Raw genomic sequence first — 17,772 nt, 5'->3', positions numbered from 1 at the left:
CTTTAGCTCATGGAATTCAGCGTAGCCAGTATAGCCATCTATCCAATTGATGGAAAACAACGAACTAGAAAAACGGGAGTTCAGATGCAGGAAGGATTACTACACACTGCCAAGTTTTCGAACCTCTTCATATAATTATCTTTCAAAAGAGTTCATGTTTTTTATATTGGCGGATTACACAAATTCTTTCAGTTATTCCAATCAAAAATATTTTTCCGCAATTTTTATTTTGATGAATCTAGGTTATTCCCAAAACCTGCAAAAATAAAACACCTGTGAGAATTTACAGTACCTCATTTCAAGCATTCCCCTTTTTGAGATCTACAATGTATGATAATGATTGGTTATGTTGAGAGTTTAAAATTATTTAGTTGTATCACATTATTATAGCAAAACATTTGGTAGAACCAGTCTGGTGAATGATTTGCAATCTCTCAAAGTACGATTCAACCTGGGCAAAAAAGTTGAATAATTTATTTGTCAACAATGGTACTCCTTAACTCTTTCAGTGCCCAGGATTTGGGCATTTTTGGGCATTGTCACTACCCAAAATCTCACAAAAATAATTGAGATACACTCATCAAAATTCTTCAAAACCTTTGTCTTTACCTCCTGTTTCAATAAAACAGCAGTAATAAGTAGGGGCATACTAGGATTATGTTCTAAATTTTTTTGAGGGAGTGGTATTTTTGGCCGATTTTCACCATTTTTCACCTAAAATGAGGGGTGGCAAACCCCACCCCACCCTCTCAGTCGAAAAAATTATTCAATTTGGACGCCCCAGGCCAGAGAAACCATATGAACCACATTTGAGTAGCTGGGGACATCTGGTGTCGTCTGGAGGAACTAAAATACCTTAATATTTAGGACGTACATGTACGTCCTTGGCACTGAAAGAGTTAAACTCTATTCTTCTTTACCATGCTTACGCTGTCTTTGCAGTTGAAAAATATACATCTATGGATAACAAAATAACCACAAACAATGTAAATTATCTAACTGTAATATGAAATTTTGCAGGTCAGCTGTAAAAAGATCAATGTCCTGACACTTTTCTACTTCCATTTTTATCCTGCTAGAAAAGTAAGCATTCAGACATTGTCAGATGGAGCCGTCAACAGATAAATCTTAACTCTCTCTCCTGGGCAAAATGGCTAGACCGGGCATAGTGCTGAGATCAACCCAGTTACATGAAACCTCTGATAGGTAAACGTAATTTAACGATGTGTAAGTGGAAAATCTATAGAATATTATGAAGGAAGAAACAAACAAGTTGATAAATCAATTTCAAAAGTAAGCTTTGCATGCAAATATATCAAATGCTGTGTCCCTTTTTCTACAAAGGTTTGTACCGGGTTCTCTGGAATAAAATAGCACCATCACTCTTGAATAAATATCAATATGTTGTACATAATATTCACACACTGCCACCTGGAGCTCTAAAATACATTTTAAATCTACATTTACAATATTACCACATTTCCGTCCAGAGCTCTGAAATACATTTAGAATATTGACATACTGCCCCCCCCCCCCCCCCCCCCCCCCCCCCGGGTCGTGTTGTTCAAATAACGTTAGCTTTAACGGAGACATTACAAATGTGAGTCTTAACGGGAACATTTTAATGGGTTTAACTGAAAGAGATAACGTCCTTAAGGATAATTAATGTAACCGTTAAGGATAACGTGACTTTTGTACTTTTGAACAACCCGGCCCTGGGCTCTGAAACACATTTAAATCCACATTTATAATAGAAACACATTTTTGCCCGGGTATCTGAGATTCATTCTAAATCTTAGCTAATGACAGCATAACCATTAGATTATGATAGAGGCTGTGTTCTTGGCTCGGGTACACAATATTGTAAATCATGATTAGACTACATGTGAAGTCCACCTTTATTATTGGAAATGTATAGGAAGATACATTTGAGCTATAAATGATATCAATATAAAATCGAAACACATCGAGCCACGGCAATTCTACCTATCATTTTGAATGATCTAATTTGGGGAAATCAACCAAAATTATGTTTATTATGCAGTAATCATGACAATTAAATAGTTCGGGCAATTCAATGTTCACATTAATTAGTCTCAAAAACGAAAATAACAGCCCACAACAAATAAATAATTTTAAAGCACTGCTTTATACATGAACGTCGGTCGCTCTGTGACAACAAATGAATAACTTTAAAGCACTGCCTTGTGTATGAATACTGTAAAATAACTGTAGTGGACAACAAAGTGCTTTGTGCCCACATACATGTAGATAACCACAAAAATTGTCAGTTAATGTATAGCCTCTATCAATAACTTGCAATCATCATTAGCCAAATTAAAGTAAATTGTAAGTTCACAAGCATGCACATTTATATAAACAATACTATCACAAACAAATCATTTCACAAATAAACAAGCTAGAAACCACGGTACAACATGAGACACCTGAATACCTATGTGCCTGAGAATAAAGGCCCTTGGTTGATCTTCATTTGATTGCCAGCAACTGAAAACCGTACATAAGAAAATATATCACAATTCTGTCAAGACACGTTTATCACAGTTAACACTGTAAACTTGGAAATCTTTGCACTTTTGAATTTGAAAATTCCACAACTTTTATTTTGGTAAATTTACAAAATTTCGTTCAGCTATTTCAATTCCAGTTCAAAAGTGTTTTGCAAATCGAGGTTATCTGAGAATCAAAGAACATTAATGCTTGCAAAAATTTGTCGGTTTACAATTCTGTCGTCTTTATAAATACTATTACCAAAATAACTATCACAATCACAACAGTCAGGCAGGTAAATACATTAAGTTTTTCGAAAATATGAAAGGCTCTACCTTCATAAAATATTAAAGATTTCGAAAATATGAAAGGCTCTACCTTTATAGAATATTAAGGTTTTCGAAAATATGTAGGGCTTAATACCTTTACAGATAATAATAGCACAAATTGTAACAAAATATATCCTCTTGAGTTATAAAAAATATATCAGTAAGCTTATATACATAGGCATTGCAGATAGGTTTTACCAAGAATAAATTAGACTTATGAAGTCGGGTCTCTCTTCCTGTTACATTTTTTCTAGTTTTTATGACATATATTGTACCTCGTTGTAAATTATACATATCAAAACACATTGGTGACAAGGTGGCGCTGTTTACAGTGTATGAGCGCTGAGCCTCGTTCTGGCAGCAGCGGGTTGTGGTTTAAGGTGACCATAATCGCTTTGATTTGTGCAAAATACTGAAGCAGTCAATATCACAATTCAGTGATTTGTTGGAATTCAGCATAAAAATTGGTACCTAATGTCAGATAAGGTGTGGCTGTTTTGCTTTAAAAAACTTAGCTTTTGTTTATTCTTGGTAGGTCTATTACATGCACCATATTCAAGAATACTATAAAGAAGTAAACAATATTACCATTATTGAAATCAATTCAATTACTTCACTCACATCATTTTTGTGTTATGACTAACCAAGGGCAAGAAAAGATTTGAGTATATCCATGCCAAGATGCTATACCTGGTATGCTGTAGCAATTGACTGACAGAAGTCTTAGGAATTCAGCAATTATCAAAAGAGTGTAGTGTTTCTTATAACGTTCTGGCCAAAGGTACTTAGTTGAACTCAGGAATGTGACCAGATCACATTTACCAAATGATAGTGATATTGCACAACTCTTAATGCAAGTATCAATTCGTGTCTTGTACCCCCCCTCCTCCTCAAGGGTACGACACCTTATCACCCTATAACGACATCTTAAGGCTCAAGCATCACCCTTTTTTCACCAATGCTACTTTTTCTTTCGTCAAGACATCACCATCAACAATATATCAGTTATCACCATCATATAAAGTAACCGGACTAATTTTACTGGGTAAGGCTGTATGTTCGACAAGACATCGACACATTAGCATCCTTATTCTTTCCAGCTTCGCAAAATTTTCACTAAAGGAAAAATAAATACTACTCAAGCATCGGCAAAGATTAGTGGTGATAGCTTAACTACCCTTGAGGAGGGGGGGTACAAGAAACGAATTGATACTTGCATAAGTTATCCTTAGGTTACCCGAGCCAAAGCTCTTTCACGGTGTCAACTATGACACCGGCTGCCAAAGGCTGTCTAACATTACTACACGTATTTGTGATCACACTGTTACAGTTTAGTGACAAGAGGTCAGTGAAGTACCTTCGGCCAGATCTATCTGAAAAACACTTTAAATGTGTCTGTCGCTCATGATGCATAAACATAACTGCAGCAGAGATGTTTTTTCATCCTCAGTAATTCCTGGGAGGTAGGGGTGGCACAGCAGGCGCTGGTGGCAAACCCTCGATCTCGTCGTCATCATCATCTTGACCACCAGGCCATGTCGGGCGGCCTAAAAGGGGTGGTGGAATCGGTAGCTGCCGAACAATAGGTGGTCCTGGAATTGATGCGTTGCGTGGAGGAACTGGTGGGGGTGGAGAATCAGCGCGCGATGCCGGTGATGCCGAGTATATGTTCTGAAGAATATTAGAATAAGTGGAAGTTACCCTAGCTGCACCTCATAGAGTAATAGATTATCTCTCAGTCTTAGATCTTTCCACCCCTTCAACTACTTTGTAGTAGGTTATTTATTAGGCATCATAAATAAACCATGACGTGTAAACCAGGAATTTTATTTTTCATGTTTCTGCAATTTTCGCGATTTGGGACGCAAACAGGAACATAAATTTTGCAAAAAATTCAGCTCGTTCAGAAACAATTAAATTTCGGCCGCAAACGTGTTTTAAACTGATATTATTGAACCGGCTTATGTAAACCAGCAAGAAGGAAGAAATACCTATCTGAAACAGAGGCAAACTGGGGGGGGGGGGTCTGCGTATGTGTAAGTCTAGGAGTGTCACTTCACCACCCCATTTTGGAAGCAGGTGAACACATTTTTGAAACTGAACGTAACAGCTCGTTCAATTTGACATGTTTGTCGGCTTGAAAATTGGCCATTGAGCATAATGGCACCTCTAACTCAACCTAGGATGTAAAATGTGACCCGTCACAAGCAAAACCTGGCACATGTCACAAAGAGATAATGGTAGAAATTAATGTACTCAGATATCACAAAGGGCAGACACCAGTGACATGAACAACCAGTCCGTCTAAACCTGCTAAGCTCATGGCGACATGCCAGTGGTCACAAATAACTTACTGTTGTGGCCTTTGGTGCATTTGTAATTGTACAGTGGTCGGAACCATATTCTTCATAGATCTCCTGCAGAAGAGCGATCAAGAATGATACAGGTCCGATGGCATATTCAATACCGGTCCATCTTGGTTTATCATTAACCCAACTTACAGTGTAAATGCACTATGCACCTATGAACTCGTTTTTAAGTTAATGGTTTGGCACCCAAAACAGCTTGGGTTTGTGCAAAACATGGAAGCAGTCAAAAAGCATTTAAAATCACATCAAAAATAGGCCCTTTCATTGCTTTCAGCATTTCTAAATTTTTCCAGCCACTTATAATAAGGCCTTGCTGGCTAAAAATGCGATACAGAACTGGAGGTATTGGTTGTCTCACCAAAACCACAAGGGCAGAGCTAAAAATGGACACCAAAACCGAAGCAGAGCTGAGGTTTTGGCAGACATTTTTGCTCCATCTAAGCAGTTTTGGTGAGACAATCAATACCAACAGTGACGTAAAAATATCAACTTCCATTCTGTAACATTTCATCAAATGATATGATTTTAAATGCACACATATAACGATACTTGAAAATTATATGCAGATAACAGAACTTACTTCTGTCACGTTTCCGCTGTCGCCCACACTCAGTTGACTGAGGTTGGAAGTCCTTGAGCCTGCAGTGACAGAAGGTAAATATTAGGGCCCGTTCGTTCATGACAAGTTCTGTCACTAATGCTGGCGTTGAGTTAACTTGGTGTCAGAACTTAACTGAAGGAGATAACGCCTAGTTATGTTAGCACCATTGTTAGCTACAAAATTTGTTTTGAACAACCGGGCCCAGGTAAATTGAAATAGTGTTAAGTATGTGTATGTTTGTTCATTCTTGTAGTATACATGTACGCTTGGGCACTAACAGGAGCTGTTGGCCAATGGAAAGAGTGGCAGCAGTAGGACGATGTCCAAATTATGTGAACCATCATCACTGCGTTCAGAATCGGCATATGAGTTCATAGTGTACCCAAGATTTCGGCTGATAGCATTCGGTGTAAGGGCATCTGTGACACTGATCCCCAAATGCGAAACGCTCTGCTGATACGTATAAGAACTGCCAATAATATCGACAGTTTTAAGACCTTACTCAAGACATTCGGATTCCGCTTCCAATGTCATTTCAATGTTTGACTATTTTTGAGTGGTAATGTGACTTTTGAGCAGGCGCTTTTGAACTTAAGTTAATTTTCAGCAGACAGGGCGCTATATCAAGTGTTATTTATCATTTTCATTATTAACAACACTTGTAAACTATGCCGACCAGTAGCCTCGCATCAAGTATTCTAAAAAATGTCAGTTAAAGTTATCTTTAGGTTTTAGATGTGATTAATTAAACCCCAGGACTTACCACTGCTTGCAGAGCTAACCGATCGAGAACTATCGGACCTTTTTTTCAGAAAGGGCTTTGGACGACCAAGGCGCAATTCTTCTCGAGGGAGTGGCTCAGGTGCTCGTGATAGGTTCTTAGGCTGCGGTACTTTTGGCGACTTAAATGAAAATTGGAAGCATAATTGATCAAATTCTGAAGAACCATTCTTCTCATTCTTCCTCCTCTTCACCTACCGGTATTTCTGTTTTCACCTATTGTAATGGGCCTAGTGGCCTGTATTCTCATCAGAGGAGGACACCACCACATTACGACTCGCTCAGATTGTAAACTTCTGCTGTCTAAGCATAAGCAAGCATAGCCACCTGTACATGTATCAGGTATAAGTAAACTCAGTTTTAACTTCAGTTTTTCAGCGACTCCCTAGTATCTAAATTTTATGGTATCTCAAGAGCACAATATCAAAATCGAGTTTAATGCTATTTACTGTAGTATGTTGTTGAATTTCGTCCCCCTCTGAGGTGACTCATGATTTCATTCATGCATGAAAGTTAAAAACACAAATCATTTGTAAATACATTTTGATGTGAGATAACTAACATCACCATCAAAAGTTTATAATCCCACCTTAAAATGAGTGATATCTATAACTTCTTTCTTCGATCCTTTATCTGCGAAATAACGTCGGAATCTTTGCAAGTTGCTCTGAAATAGAATTATTGGATTTGTCATATATTAATAATTGGAAAGCGTGCAATCTTAGAGGATTTTATGAGGGATCCAGAACATCATGCACGTCCGCGATCAGCTTTCTTGGCATTGTGTTCATGTAGAAAAACACCTAGCATACCAATTAAAGCTAGTCCATTGAAAATTGTATGTACAGTAGAACCTATCTTAGCGGACACCTCTCTATTAAGGACAACCTCTCTATTAAAGACACCGGTTTTGGCCCCAAACTGGTTATTTCCATTCAATTTGAACTTTCTAATCAGGACACCTCTCTATTAAGGACAGCACTTGTCAGTCCCAAGGGTGTCCTTAACAGAGAGGTTCTACTGTATATTCAAATTTGGGAAATGTTGCACCACTATCAATCTATTGTCTTCAGCGCTGGCCCTGCAATCATTTTCACTCCACCTCCCCCTATAGACTCACCATTCTGGTTTTCAAACTCTTTGAGGTACCATTATCAAACTTTGCTTTCCAATGTTCGAATCTACTAAGCGTTTGCTCATGACTAAACATGCCTTTCTTGAATTCATCTTGTATAGAAATTAACTCTGCCATACTCGAACTTTGCTCGGAATAGGGATTTTCTGAAAATATAATTGTGAATGTTAATGTGACAACATTTCAGATCCTTTAGTATTGTAGAAGAATTCAGTTTAAAGCTAAAGTTCACAAAATGTTACCAGAAGTGAATAAAAAGTGAACAGAAATCTATTGTACACAATTTCAAATATCTTTAATAGAGGTTATTCTAGCAATCAAAATGACTTTAAAATAATCTCTAACCTTCTTCTGCAGGCGCATCCAATAGTGACTGAGCAGATCTTGGTATTTGAGAAGTTACAGAGGTGGGTTGTGGTGGTGGTGGCGGTGGTAAAGGGCGTTGCTTCTTTTCACCGCCTTCTTGCATTCCTTGAACAGCAGGGGTCACACCTACCACTGAATAAGAAAAAGAGATACAGTTGGGAATGTCCAGCCTGACATTTGCTGACAGGTCTGGGCCCAGGTGTTCAAACCAAGTTTTGTCACCAATGCTAGTGTTAACTTAACTTAAAGTTAAGTCTAAAGGGTTTAACAACCGTTTTGAACAACCGGGCCCAGACTTTTAGATTTAATTCAAGCCATAAGGAGACTCATATGATAAGCTATAGCCAGGTAGGCGAGTTTATGTTTCAAAAAGTTGCCGACAGTACCTGAAAACATCATTACTCATACGTTATTGACGATTATTTTTCCTACAAACTACAAAGATATAATAATGAGAGTACACGAAAAGAGGGCGAACCCTTAGTAGGCCCTATTAACACCCGGAAAGCTAAATATAAACTATGTACATTTCGAGCCGATTACACAAATAAGACCCATTTCACTGCGTGTGTATCAGTCACCGTAAGTGATCTGACGACCATTGTCGGGGTGTTTATACCATAAGTGATCCGATGACTTTTGCTAGGGTGTTCATACCCTACTAAGGCTGAAAGGGTGGATGTCGTCCTGGGTGCCGACAATCTCGTTTTATCTCGCGCCGTGTTACTTGCGGCATTAGCAGTGCTCGAAATAAAAAGAACAGACAAACAGAAAAAAACGCGTTTAGGCCTATAGGTCTTTGAAAGCACATTTCGGATATATCCCTCCTATATACCTTTTCTGAATAAATCATCCGAAATGTGCTTACAAAGACCTGCTAATGCCACAAGTACCACGGCACGAGATAAAACGAGATTTCAAGAAACGTCCTCGTCCCTAAGATCCGAAAGCCAGGCAAAAAGAGCTGGGTGCTGTTTGTCTAGTGTAATGGCACCCAGGGTGCTTATTGTCCAGTCGATCTCGAACCTGGGTACCATTTGTCGGCACCCAGGACGACATCCACCCTTTCAGCCCTACTAAGCATGTGCACTGCACCACTCTGACATGACTGACATCTTCAAACAGCTCTTATCAACAGACCTCCTAATAATAAGCTACTTACACTGTAGGTCAATATACAGGCTACGTGAACCCCTCCTTACATGTATATCATGCAAAACATAAAACATGTTGGAACCATGCTGAGTAGGATTTAAGAGAGGGTTTCAGAGTTGGATGTTGATAGGGGTGGATAGAACTGTTCTCTCATCAAGGCAGGAGAAAAGTATATCTAGGGACTAATAGATTCAAAGCCAGGTTGATGTACAGACATGCTAGCCATTGATGTTTCCCGGTTTACTATATATTCTGTGAATGATGCAAATGATTCTGATGTCTGATGAGAACCATGCATCTTGATACATGTGGAAACAGCTGTGGTGGTTAGTTTTAAATCACAAAAGTCGCCACAAGGGGATGGAGAAACTGAGAACGGTCTTTAACAATCGGTAATGGTTGATAGATGGTCATCTGACACGTCACCTTGACCCTCAAGCGTTCGATCCACTCTACCGACCCGAACTCTGTTACACCATGAGGGGAAGTAACGGACCGATTGACTCTGATGGTTCAGAATGCTGACAGTATATCAAGGTGTGAAATGAGAAGGTGAAATAAGAAAGGCACTGAAATGAAGGGGGAGGGAAGTCCAATATTGGGAGAATTTACCAAATGACAACTGCCTAAAACATAAATTCTGTTTTTACTATTAAATTTCTGCCACATGTACATGTACCCAAGATCAATAATTTTAGTTTCTAGTCAATCCGATCCCACTACCTTTATCAGTTGTTGTGCAATAAGCATTTACATTCTAAGATACTTCTGACGTCTGCTCTAGAGCAGGCCTTAATGATTAACAACAAGGGCAACGTGAAGTGTAGCCAATCTCACCGAACGGGCACAGAATTTAAGATGGTGTGATGTTGAAAATGATGCCTCTATTAGTATTACTACTGCTACTATGACTACTTTTGTGCTCTAATGATAAATGCCTTATATTTCGTCAATCGAAATGAGGCTGGGGAACATTTTCTGGGAAGTGGCGAGAATTGTCATGATGCTTCCTGCCTTCTTTCAAAATCACTTGCGTGACAACATGACAGCCATGAATACAAACTCATTATTTTCAAGGAGAGGAGGAAAAATGGAAATAGTCAATCGGAAAGATGAGATCATGCTACATGTTTACATCAACCTATCCATAATAAAGTAAGCCTACCTGCTTCAAGAGACAGATAGTCTCTTTCACCAGTATCACTATCAGACATATCAGATGGGGTCCCAGACCCTATTTTCTTTCCATTTATTAGTTCTGAATTTAGGTAAAAAACAGAAAACGTTTAAGATCCATTGAAACCAAGACGCACAAATCATGTCATGAGCATATCTTAACCCACCATGCTCTCTCTTGAAAAAAAACAAAATGGTTTAAAAGTGGAAGAACATGTGTCAGCGGCTGCCAGATTCTCAAAGGACTCTTCTTCTCAGCTGTCTCCCTACAATTATTTAACCAAGCGTTTCTTTTTTTAATCACAGATCCTGACAACACCAACTTTTCATGAGCTACATCTTGTAGTGTTGTAAAGATTTTTTAACTACATCCCAAAATGGCCAGAACATTTACTTCTTGATAAGCCCCAGCCCAAATTTAGAACATTTGAATAGTCCTTAACTTACCCCCATCAATGTAGTCATCATCATCATCATCATCCTCATGATCGAAATGCTTCTTAATAGGCAGTCCGTTCATATCAAGATAACACGAACCATCACTTTCAACAGAATCCGACCGCGACCTCCCTGGCGCAAACTCATCCTTAGGAATCCGTAAGTTCGGTCCCTCATCGCTGTTGCTATCCTCATCATGTTTCATGACAACCTTCAGGCACTTCCGCACTTTATGGGGTTCAGGATGATAGTCATAGATGCTTTGCTGGTCCAGGGTGGATTCGACTGTAAAGGTAAGTTAGGATTAAATAAGTACATGTAGAGGCATTTTCCTGCTGTAACACTGTCTGAGGTCCCAGCATAGGTCAAAGTACAAAGGAGTAAACGGTGATTGATTTAGGCTGTTTTGCTCCAAGAGCTATTTGTAGGTGTTTAAGCTACATAGGCATACATTGTAAAATAATGCGGCCAACTTAACCAGTTGTTGTGATAACTAACAAATGGCAAAAAATTGTTAATTCAGTGTCACTTCCAGGTGAAAATGGAAGGGCGCAGCACCCTGCCCCTCTAAAAGTGCTTCCAGCCTTTTGTTTAGAACAGCAAGTGCATTTTCTATTACAGAAGGCCACTAACCCTGCCCGTTTTCTCATTTCCCCCGTCCCTTTTTTGCCGATCTTCAAAATCCTTGCCCTTCCATATTTCTGGAAGAAACACTGAAATTCCTTGCAATTTACCTGGATATTTTGGCGGATAGGCTTCGTGCATACTGAGGTAAATATCCTCTTCAGGAATACCGGAATTGGTAGTGTTATCCGTCATCATATCTTCATAGATCAAGTTGGTCTCATGGTCCATTATTGCAATTTCCTGAAAAACATTGCATCACTTTGAAAAAAAAATTCAAATTCACAATTACCTGTGGCCAGAAGAACAGTAGAACCTCCAGTGCCGCGAACCGCTCTGCTAGTGTTAGTACATCCTCTTGCAAACAGGGCCTACAACATGACTACGTTTCCAAGGGAAGGAGTAAGTATGTATCGAGTGAAATGGCCTAATATTCTCAGGATGGTTTTACAATTACAACATGTAGTATAGTAGGGTACCCTTGTTATTTAAAGGGAAACTAATTTTGCTCCAAAACTGAGCATCCCCAATCCCTAACCCCATATTTAATATGCTACTGAAACTTACATAGTTTTCGAAGAACTTTACGAGGTCAGCATGTTTTTCTACATCTGCGATATCCTTAGGACTGAGACCATCACGGTTGTCCATCCTGTACGCCAGGCTTGCCGAGGGGAATGTTATCAGCAGCTTGGCAAACTCCATTAAGCCAAACTTTGCAGACAGATGAAGCAGTGTTGGTAAGACTTTGTCACTTCGTTCAGCTGGAAATTACAAGATAGAATTTTTTAGCGAAACGATGATGTCAGCTTACTATTTTATTTTTGCTCTCAACTCCATTTTTCAACTCATGACTTACAATATTCTGCTTACCAGTGGATTTACGCCTCCAGACTGCTTTTAATGCACCTTTCTAACCCAATGGGGTATATATATGAGAATATCGTATTCAAGCAATGTGCCACAGCTCCTTCTGGGATCTACCAATGGCTAGGGACCCAAAGAAAAAGTAACAGCATGAACCAGTGCTGCCATTTATGCTGCCACCTGGGAACAACTCAGAATACTCAGAAAAGGATGTCTATGCTAATATTTTACGGCTCTATTACCAAATGAACTTTAAATCAGTTGTTGATCGATTAAGAGATCCAATGAAGTAATTTGGAAATACTCACAGATATTTCCATTCGCAAAGTTGTAAAATGGGCCTGTTTGTCTTGGGCTATGTTCATAGTAGGATCGCGTAAAATGTTGATCAAGTGCAGCCGTGTTTGCCGAATCAAGATTGAGAATGTCACACATCATTTCTACAGGCGTGGCGAGTGTCGGTAATATTTCACTGATCATGTCACTGCTTGACTTGTACTGGATCTTTGCACTGCCCAGATGTGTCTTCTTTCCCTCGAACACGGCGATATGGAGCTCACCAGGAGACATGTCAACACCTGCATGAATAGATACAAATTTAACTGTCTTATAAAGAGGTACGCCATTCGTAATTACTGGTGGCCAGGGAAAATATAAATAATGATATACTCAATGCTGTAGTGCAGTTATTAATATCATGCATACGCATTTGCTGAAACTTGGTATTCATAGTACATGTAATTGTATATCTGTCTACATGACGCAGTTCTGAAATTTATGTTTAGTACATAGGCAAAATTGGAAATTTTAAAATTTAATTTAATTTTTTTAATAGACGTGGTACACATTTTGTTTGGCACTTAGGACAGCATTTGTCAGACCCAAGGGTGTCCTCTTTGAGAGGTTTTAAGTCACGAATTAGAAAAGACCCTCATAAATAGATCAAAATCATGACTGAAATTCTAACTACATATGTACTTTCTTTTTAAAACTCTGGGTTAAACATGCAAACAATCAGCATATGTATTAGACTGGAGAAACCATTCATCCATAAATTTCAGCAAGAAAAGTGGTTGTCAAAGTCATTTTTTCAACAAATCAAAAGATCAGGTTTTGTAAACCACACATCGCCTGATAACTCAACCCATTGGCCTATTTCAAACCTTATGGAAAGCCCGAAAAGACAACTGAGTTTACATCCTGGTCGGAATTTCAAATCTTACATTTCTTTTGTGCATGATAATATGACATAAAGATCATTTAACGCAAGAACATACAGTGGAACCTTCCTTAGCAAACACCTCTCAAGTCAAAAGAAAACCTCTGCATCAGCGATAGGACCTTATCCATCATGTTCATTAAATTCAATCTTACTCAGTATTAAGGACACATCTCAATTAGGGACAGCACTTGTCAGTACCAAGGGTGTCCCTATTTAGAGAGAGAGAGAGAGAGAGAGAGGTTGTCTTATAAAAGATAAATTCCTTTGATAAACACTGAAATAAATTCGGCACCCGACAATGGAATATCAGCATCCCACCAGGCTGCGCTGGCTGTCACCAGGGTATGATGGATGCTTTGAGTGATGTAAGCATCCCACTAGGTGGTGCTGGCTGTCACCAGGGTATGATGGATGCTTTGAGTGATGTAAGCATCCCACTAGGTGGTGCTGGCTGTCACCAGGGTATGATGGATGCTTTGAGTGATGTAAGCATCCCACTAGGCGGTGCTGGCTGTCACCAGGGTATGATGGATGCTTTGAGTGATGTAAGCATCCCACTAGGCGGTGCTGGCTGTCACCAGGGTATGATGGATGCTTTGAGTGATGTAAGCATCCCACTAGGCGGTGCTGGCTGTCACCAGGGTATGATGGATGCTTTGAGTGATGTAAGCATCCCACTAGGTGGTGCTGGCTGTCACCAGGGTATGATGGATGCTTTGAGTGATGTAAGCATCCCACTAGGTGGTGCTGGCTGTCACCAGGGTATGATGGATGCTTTGAGTGATGTAAGCATCCCACTAGGTGGTGCTGGCTGTCACCAGGGTATGATGGATGCTTTGAGTGATGTAAGCATCCCACTAGGCAGTGCTGGCTGTCACCAGGGTATGATGGATGCGTCAAGTAATGTAATTGTAAGTATCCCACTAGGCTAGCTGGCTGTCACCGGCACAAGATGGATGTGTCAAGTAATGTAAGCAATGTATTCCCAATGTAAACAGTAATGTAAGCAACTTGTTTCCAATGTAAACAGGCATGAATCAAATCAGGCTACTTAGAACAAGGACTTCACCGTAATAGTGCAGTAGAACCGCTCTATTAAGGTCACCCTCGAGACTGACAAGTGCTGTCCTAATAGAGAGGTGTCCCGACTAGAGAGGTCAAATTGAATGGAAACAACCAATTTTGGACCAAACCTAGTGTCCCTAATAGAGATGTTGACTTTCATAGTGAGGTGTTCATTACAGGAGTTTCCACTGTATGTGAAAGCACATCACTGCAACAACTCACCCCTTGGGAGGGGTAAAATAACACTTTTTGAAATGTTCTTGCCAAAATCATGGTCATATGGCCCCTGAAAAAACAATAAGAGGGTGGCATAAAAACAGCCACTTAGGGTTTTTTTTCTACTTACAATCAAAAAAGAAAGAGAAAGTATAACCATTGACTCGAAGAGCAGATTTACCATCCCTTTGGTCATGCTTCCTATTCTGGATATTGATAGACAGCTGAGGTTCAGTTGAAGGCTCTGGTAACATAATGAGGATTTCATCCTGGAAGAAAACCGGAAATGCACTACATTGTATAAAAAAAACATAGATGCAAATGTGTGTGTATTGAATACATTAAAATAAAAAATTGGCCTCACAAATACATGACTGTAAATCCGAATTTTTCTTAATAGAATTTGAGAATGTTTACCATTCAGTGTCAATCAAATGACATTTAAAATTTATGCACTGCAACGAGATTGCCTTCCCTTTCACTGAGGGAAGATTATTTTTATTCTCTAATACTGTGTTCACAGTCATTAACCAAGTTCCACATCCTGAGGAAATCAGGAGTTAACGTTCACTTCTACGGCCCTGCACACAAACTGGTTTGGTTTGTGTGCAGGGCCGGAGAAGCCAACCGATTTCCTCAGGATGCAAGTTCCATGTTTCTCAGGGCTATGAATTATATATGCTCGAGAATTGATTTCCCAGCTCATCGAGAATCAGTCAGACAGGCCTTCAGACTTGTCGAGCTGGCCTGTACTGGGAAAATGTACCACCGGTTTGTCCTGTGGATAGCGAACAAAGTAGGCAATGTCTGCAAGAAAAGATTTTGTGCGTGCACTTCGAAAGTAACAGGAAATCCAGTCAATAATTTACCCTTCAAAAGTAACGGTAAACTGCTGGAACACTCACATTGTATTGAACTTTGCGAGGAAATATTCGAAATTCTGTCATCTTCTTCTCGGATTCCTTCGCACCAGCTGAACTGATGGCATCTGTTCTCCCTTCTCCCCCTGGCTTATTAGTTTCCTTCTGCACTAGCTGCGTAGTCAATGGCTTTACAGAGGGCAGAGAATGACTCCTATATTTTGGTTGAGGCAAAGGGCTAGCAGTTTGTTCACACTTGCTGCCAGTGTCCACATACTGATCCTTTCGGGGCTTTGCAGGAGGTTTAGGTTTATCATGTGTGATAGAGGACGGAGGTACCTCTTCGACGGGCTTGGGATCAGTGTCATTCTTAGTACATGTGGCAATCAGAGTCTTAGGTTTAGCAGGAGGTCTTGGCGGAAGTGATTTTTGACCCCATTTAGATACAACTTGTGCATCTTTGCCTTGTGAACGAGGGGATGTTGCCGATCTACTTGGTTGCAAATCAGTTGATTCTTCAGCAGTCACACTTTGTACCCCAACTTTAGATGCAGAGGCTACCGAACTTGTTGAATCGTTATCTGTTTTCACAGCCTCCCTTATTTTTGGCTTTTTTTTCAGCATTTCCTGCAAAACCCTAGCCATGGGATTGTCATTCACGTCAGAATTATTTGTACTCTTATCTTGAACTGAACTTGTGACAAATTTCTTGATACTGTCTACTGCACTATCGATCACAGGCAATTCACCAGACCCCAAGCTGGAAAAAGTCCAGCTGTCAAAGTCATCCCACTGAACTTTACATGTGTAACTCTCATCACATCCACAGTAAAGACCAAATGTACGAGAAGGGGCAGCCACAACACTATGCACGTGAAGGAACTCCTTTTCATAAGAGACAACTCTGTCAACAAGGGCAGGAGTTAATATGACAAGGAGAAAGTCAGACTTCTCGGCATTATTCCAGTCTTCTGTCTCAAGATTTAGAGACAAACTATGTATGTCTTTCTCTAGTCTGCCTCTTACATACTCAGCCCATGCCGCCCCATCGCCACAATAAAATATTTTCAAGCTTGGCATAATTGTGTTACCTGAAAAGAGAAGATCGCAGTCGTAAATATACAGAAGGAAACAAATAGGGAGAGCTGCAAAGATAATACACATTCACATGTATTTGGGACGTCATCACTATTCACCCACTGACACTGTGACAGCGCAGCTTGCTCAACAAACACTGTGTGGACTTAGCCGACTGACACGGATTTGGCTAAAGCGAAATTGCAATCAGGAACTTTTTTATAATGGGACGTCAGGACAGTTACGCCCCCATTCCCAACCTCATCTACCCACAATCACATGTTGTTTTATTCCTTAAACTTCCCTAAAATCAACCTCACTTTTGAACTTCCGTCCCATAGATGATGGTACGGTTTGAGAAGGTCTCGCGCAAAGCAGATTTGCCTAAAAGCCTATCTCCTTCAAAGAAAACACTGCGTTTGAAGAAGGTGCGTTAGGTCATGCCCTTGGCCTTGGCCTTGTTGAAGTTGTTCAGGCGGGCTGGAATAGATCAACTTGTAAGTTGTGCATTTGCTGGCCAAAATAAAGCATTCTAGGCTTTCCAGACTACCAAATACAGGCTACGATGACATCAAACGAATTATTTTAAGCTTACAGCACAGATGATGAACTACAAAAAATAAAATACATTGTCATTGAGATTTTGTGACTCACCCTGTATAGCTGTATAAAAATCACAACTCGGGATATCTCATTATCCCTATCTAAGTGAAGGAGCAGTGATTGAACATCTGTAATCAGAAGAGGTCATTCACTAAGCACAGATTCCATCTACGATGCGAGGTTCGTCAGAATGTTAAAAAATCGATATTTATTACTATTTTGACGTTGCAAGACTTTCCAACAACAGGAACATGCAAAACTCGAACTAAAACTTTCTTTCCGTTTTCACTTCCTGGTTGAGATTCAGGATTCTGATTGGTTGAAAGTTTTTGCCTAAATCAATAACAATAGTCAAACAAAAGTTTATGTAAGTGGCAT

The 17,772-nt window shown here is 39.7% G+C and overlaps 1 protein-coding gene across 3 annotated transcripts; it reads right to left on the bottom strand.

Annotated features, from left to right (window-relative positions):
• Positions 1-1,547: 1,547 nt before the first annotated feature.
• On the bottom strand, positions 1,548-17,670 carry LOC135491810 (phosphoinositide 3-kinase adapter protein 1-like). 3 transcript variants are annotated; one of them, XM_064777893.1, is made up of 15 exons: positions 17,446-17,670; positions 15,760-16,805; positions 14,985-15,123; positions 12,660-12,929; positions 12,052-12,248; positions 11,595-11,727; positions 10,870-11,145; positions 10,412-10,504; positions 8,071-8,223; positions 7,711-7,871; positions 7,180-7,257; positions 6,574-6,712; positions 5,790-5,848; positions 5,195-5,257; positions 1,548-4,511 (listed from the first exon to the last, which is right to left on the bottom strand). In XM_064777893.1, exons 2-15 carry the CDS (start codon positions 16,792-16,794, stop codon positions 4,287-4,289), a joined length of 3,021 nt encoding a protein of 1,006 aa, XP_064633963.1. In that variant the 5' UTR covers positions 16,795-16,805; positions 17,446-17,670; the 3' UTR covers positions 1,548-4,286. The 3 variants fall into 3 exon arrangements, with proteins under 3 accessions (XP_064633963.1, XP_064633964.1, XP_064633966.1); XM_064777894.1 differs by lacking the exon at positions 5,195-5,257; XM_064777896.1 differs by lacking the exon at positions 10,412-10,504.
• Between the last annotated feature and the right edge of the window lie 102 nt (positions 17,671-17,772).

Source organism: Lineus longissimus, chromosome 1, assembly GCF_910592395.1.
Source record: "Lineus longissimus chromosome 1, tnLinLong1.2, whole genome shotgun sequence".
NCBI lineage: Eukaryota > Metazoa > Nemertea > Pilidiophora > Heteronemertea > Lineidae > Lineus > Lineus longissimus.
Note: the sequence above shows the minus strand (reverse complement) of the source record. Positions and strands in the feature narration are given on the sequence as shown.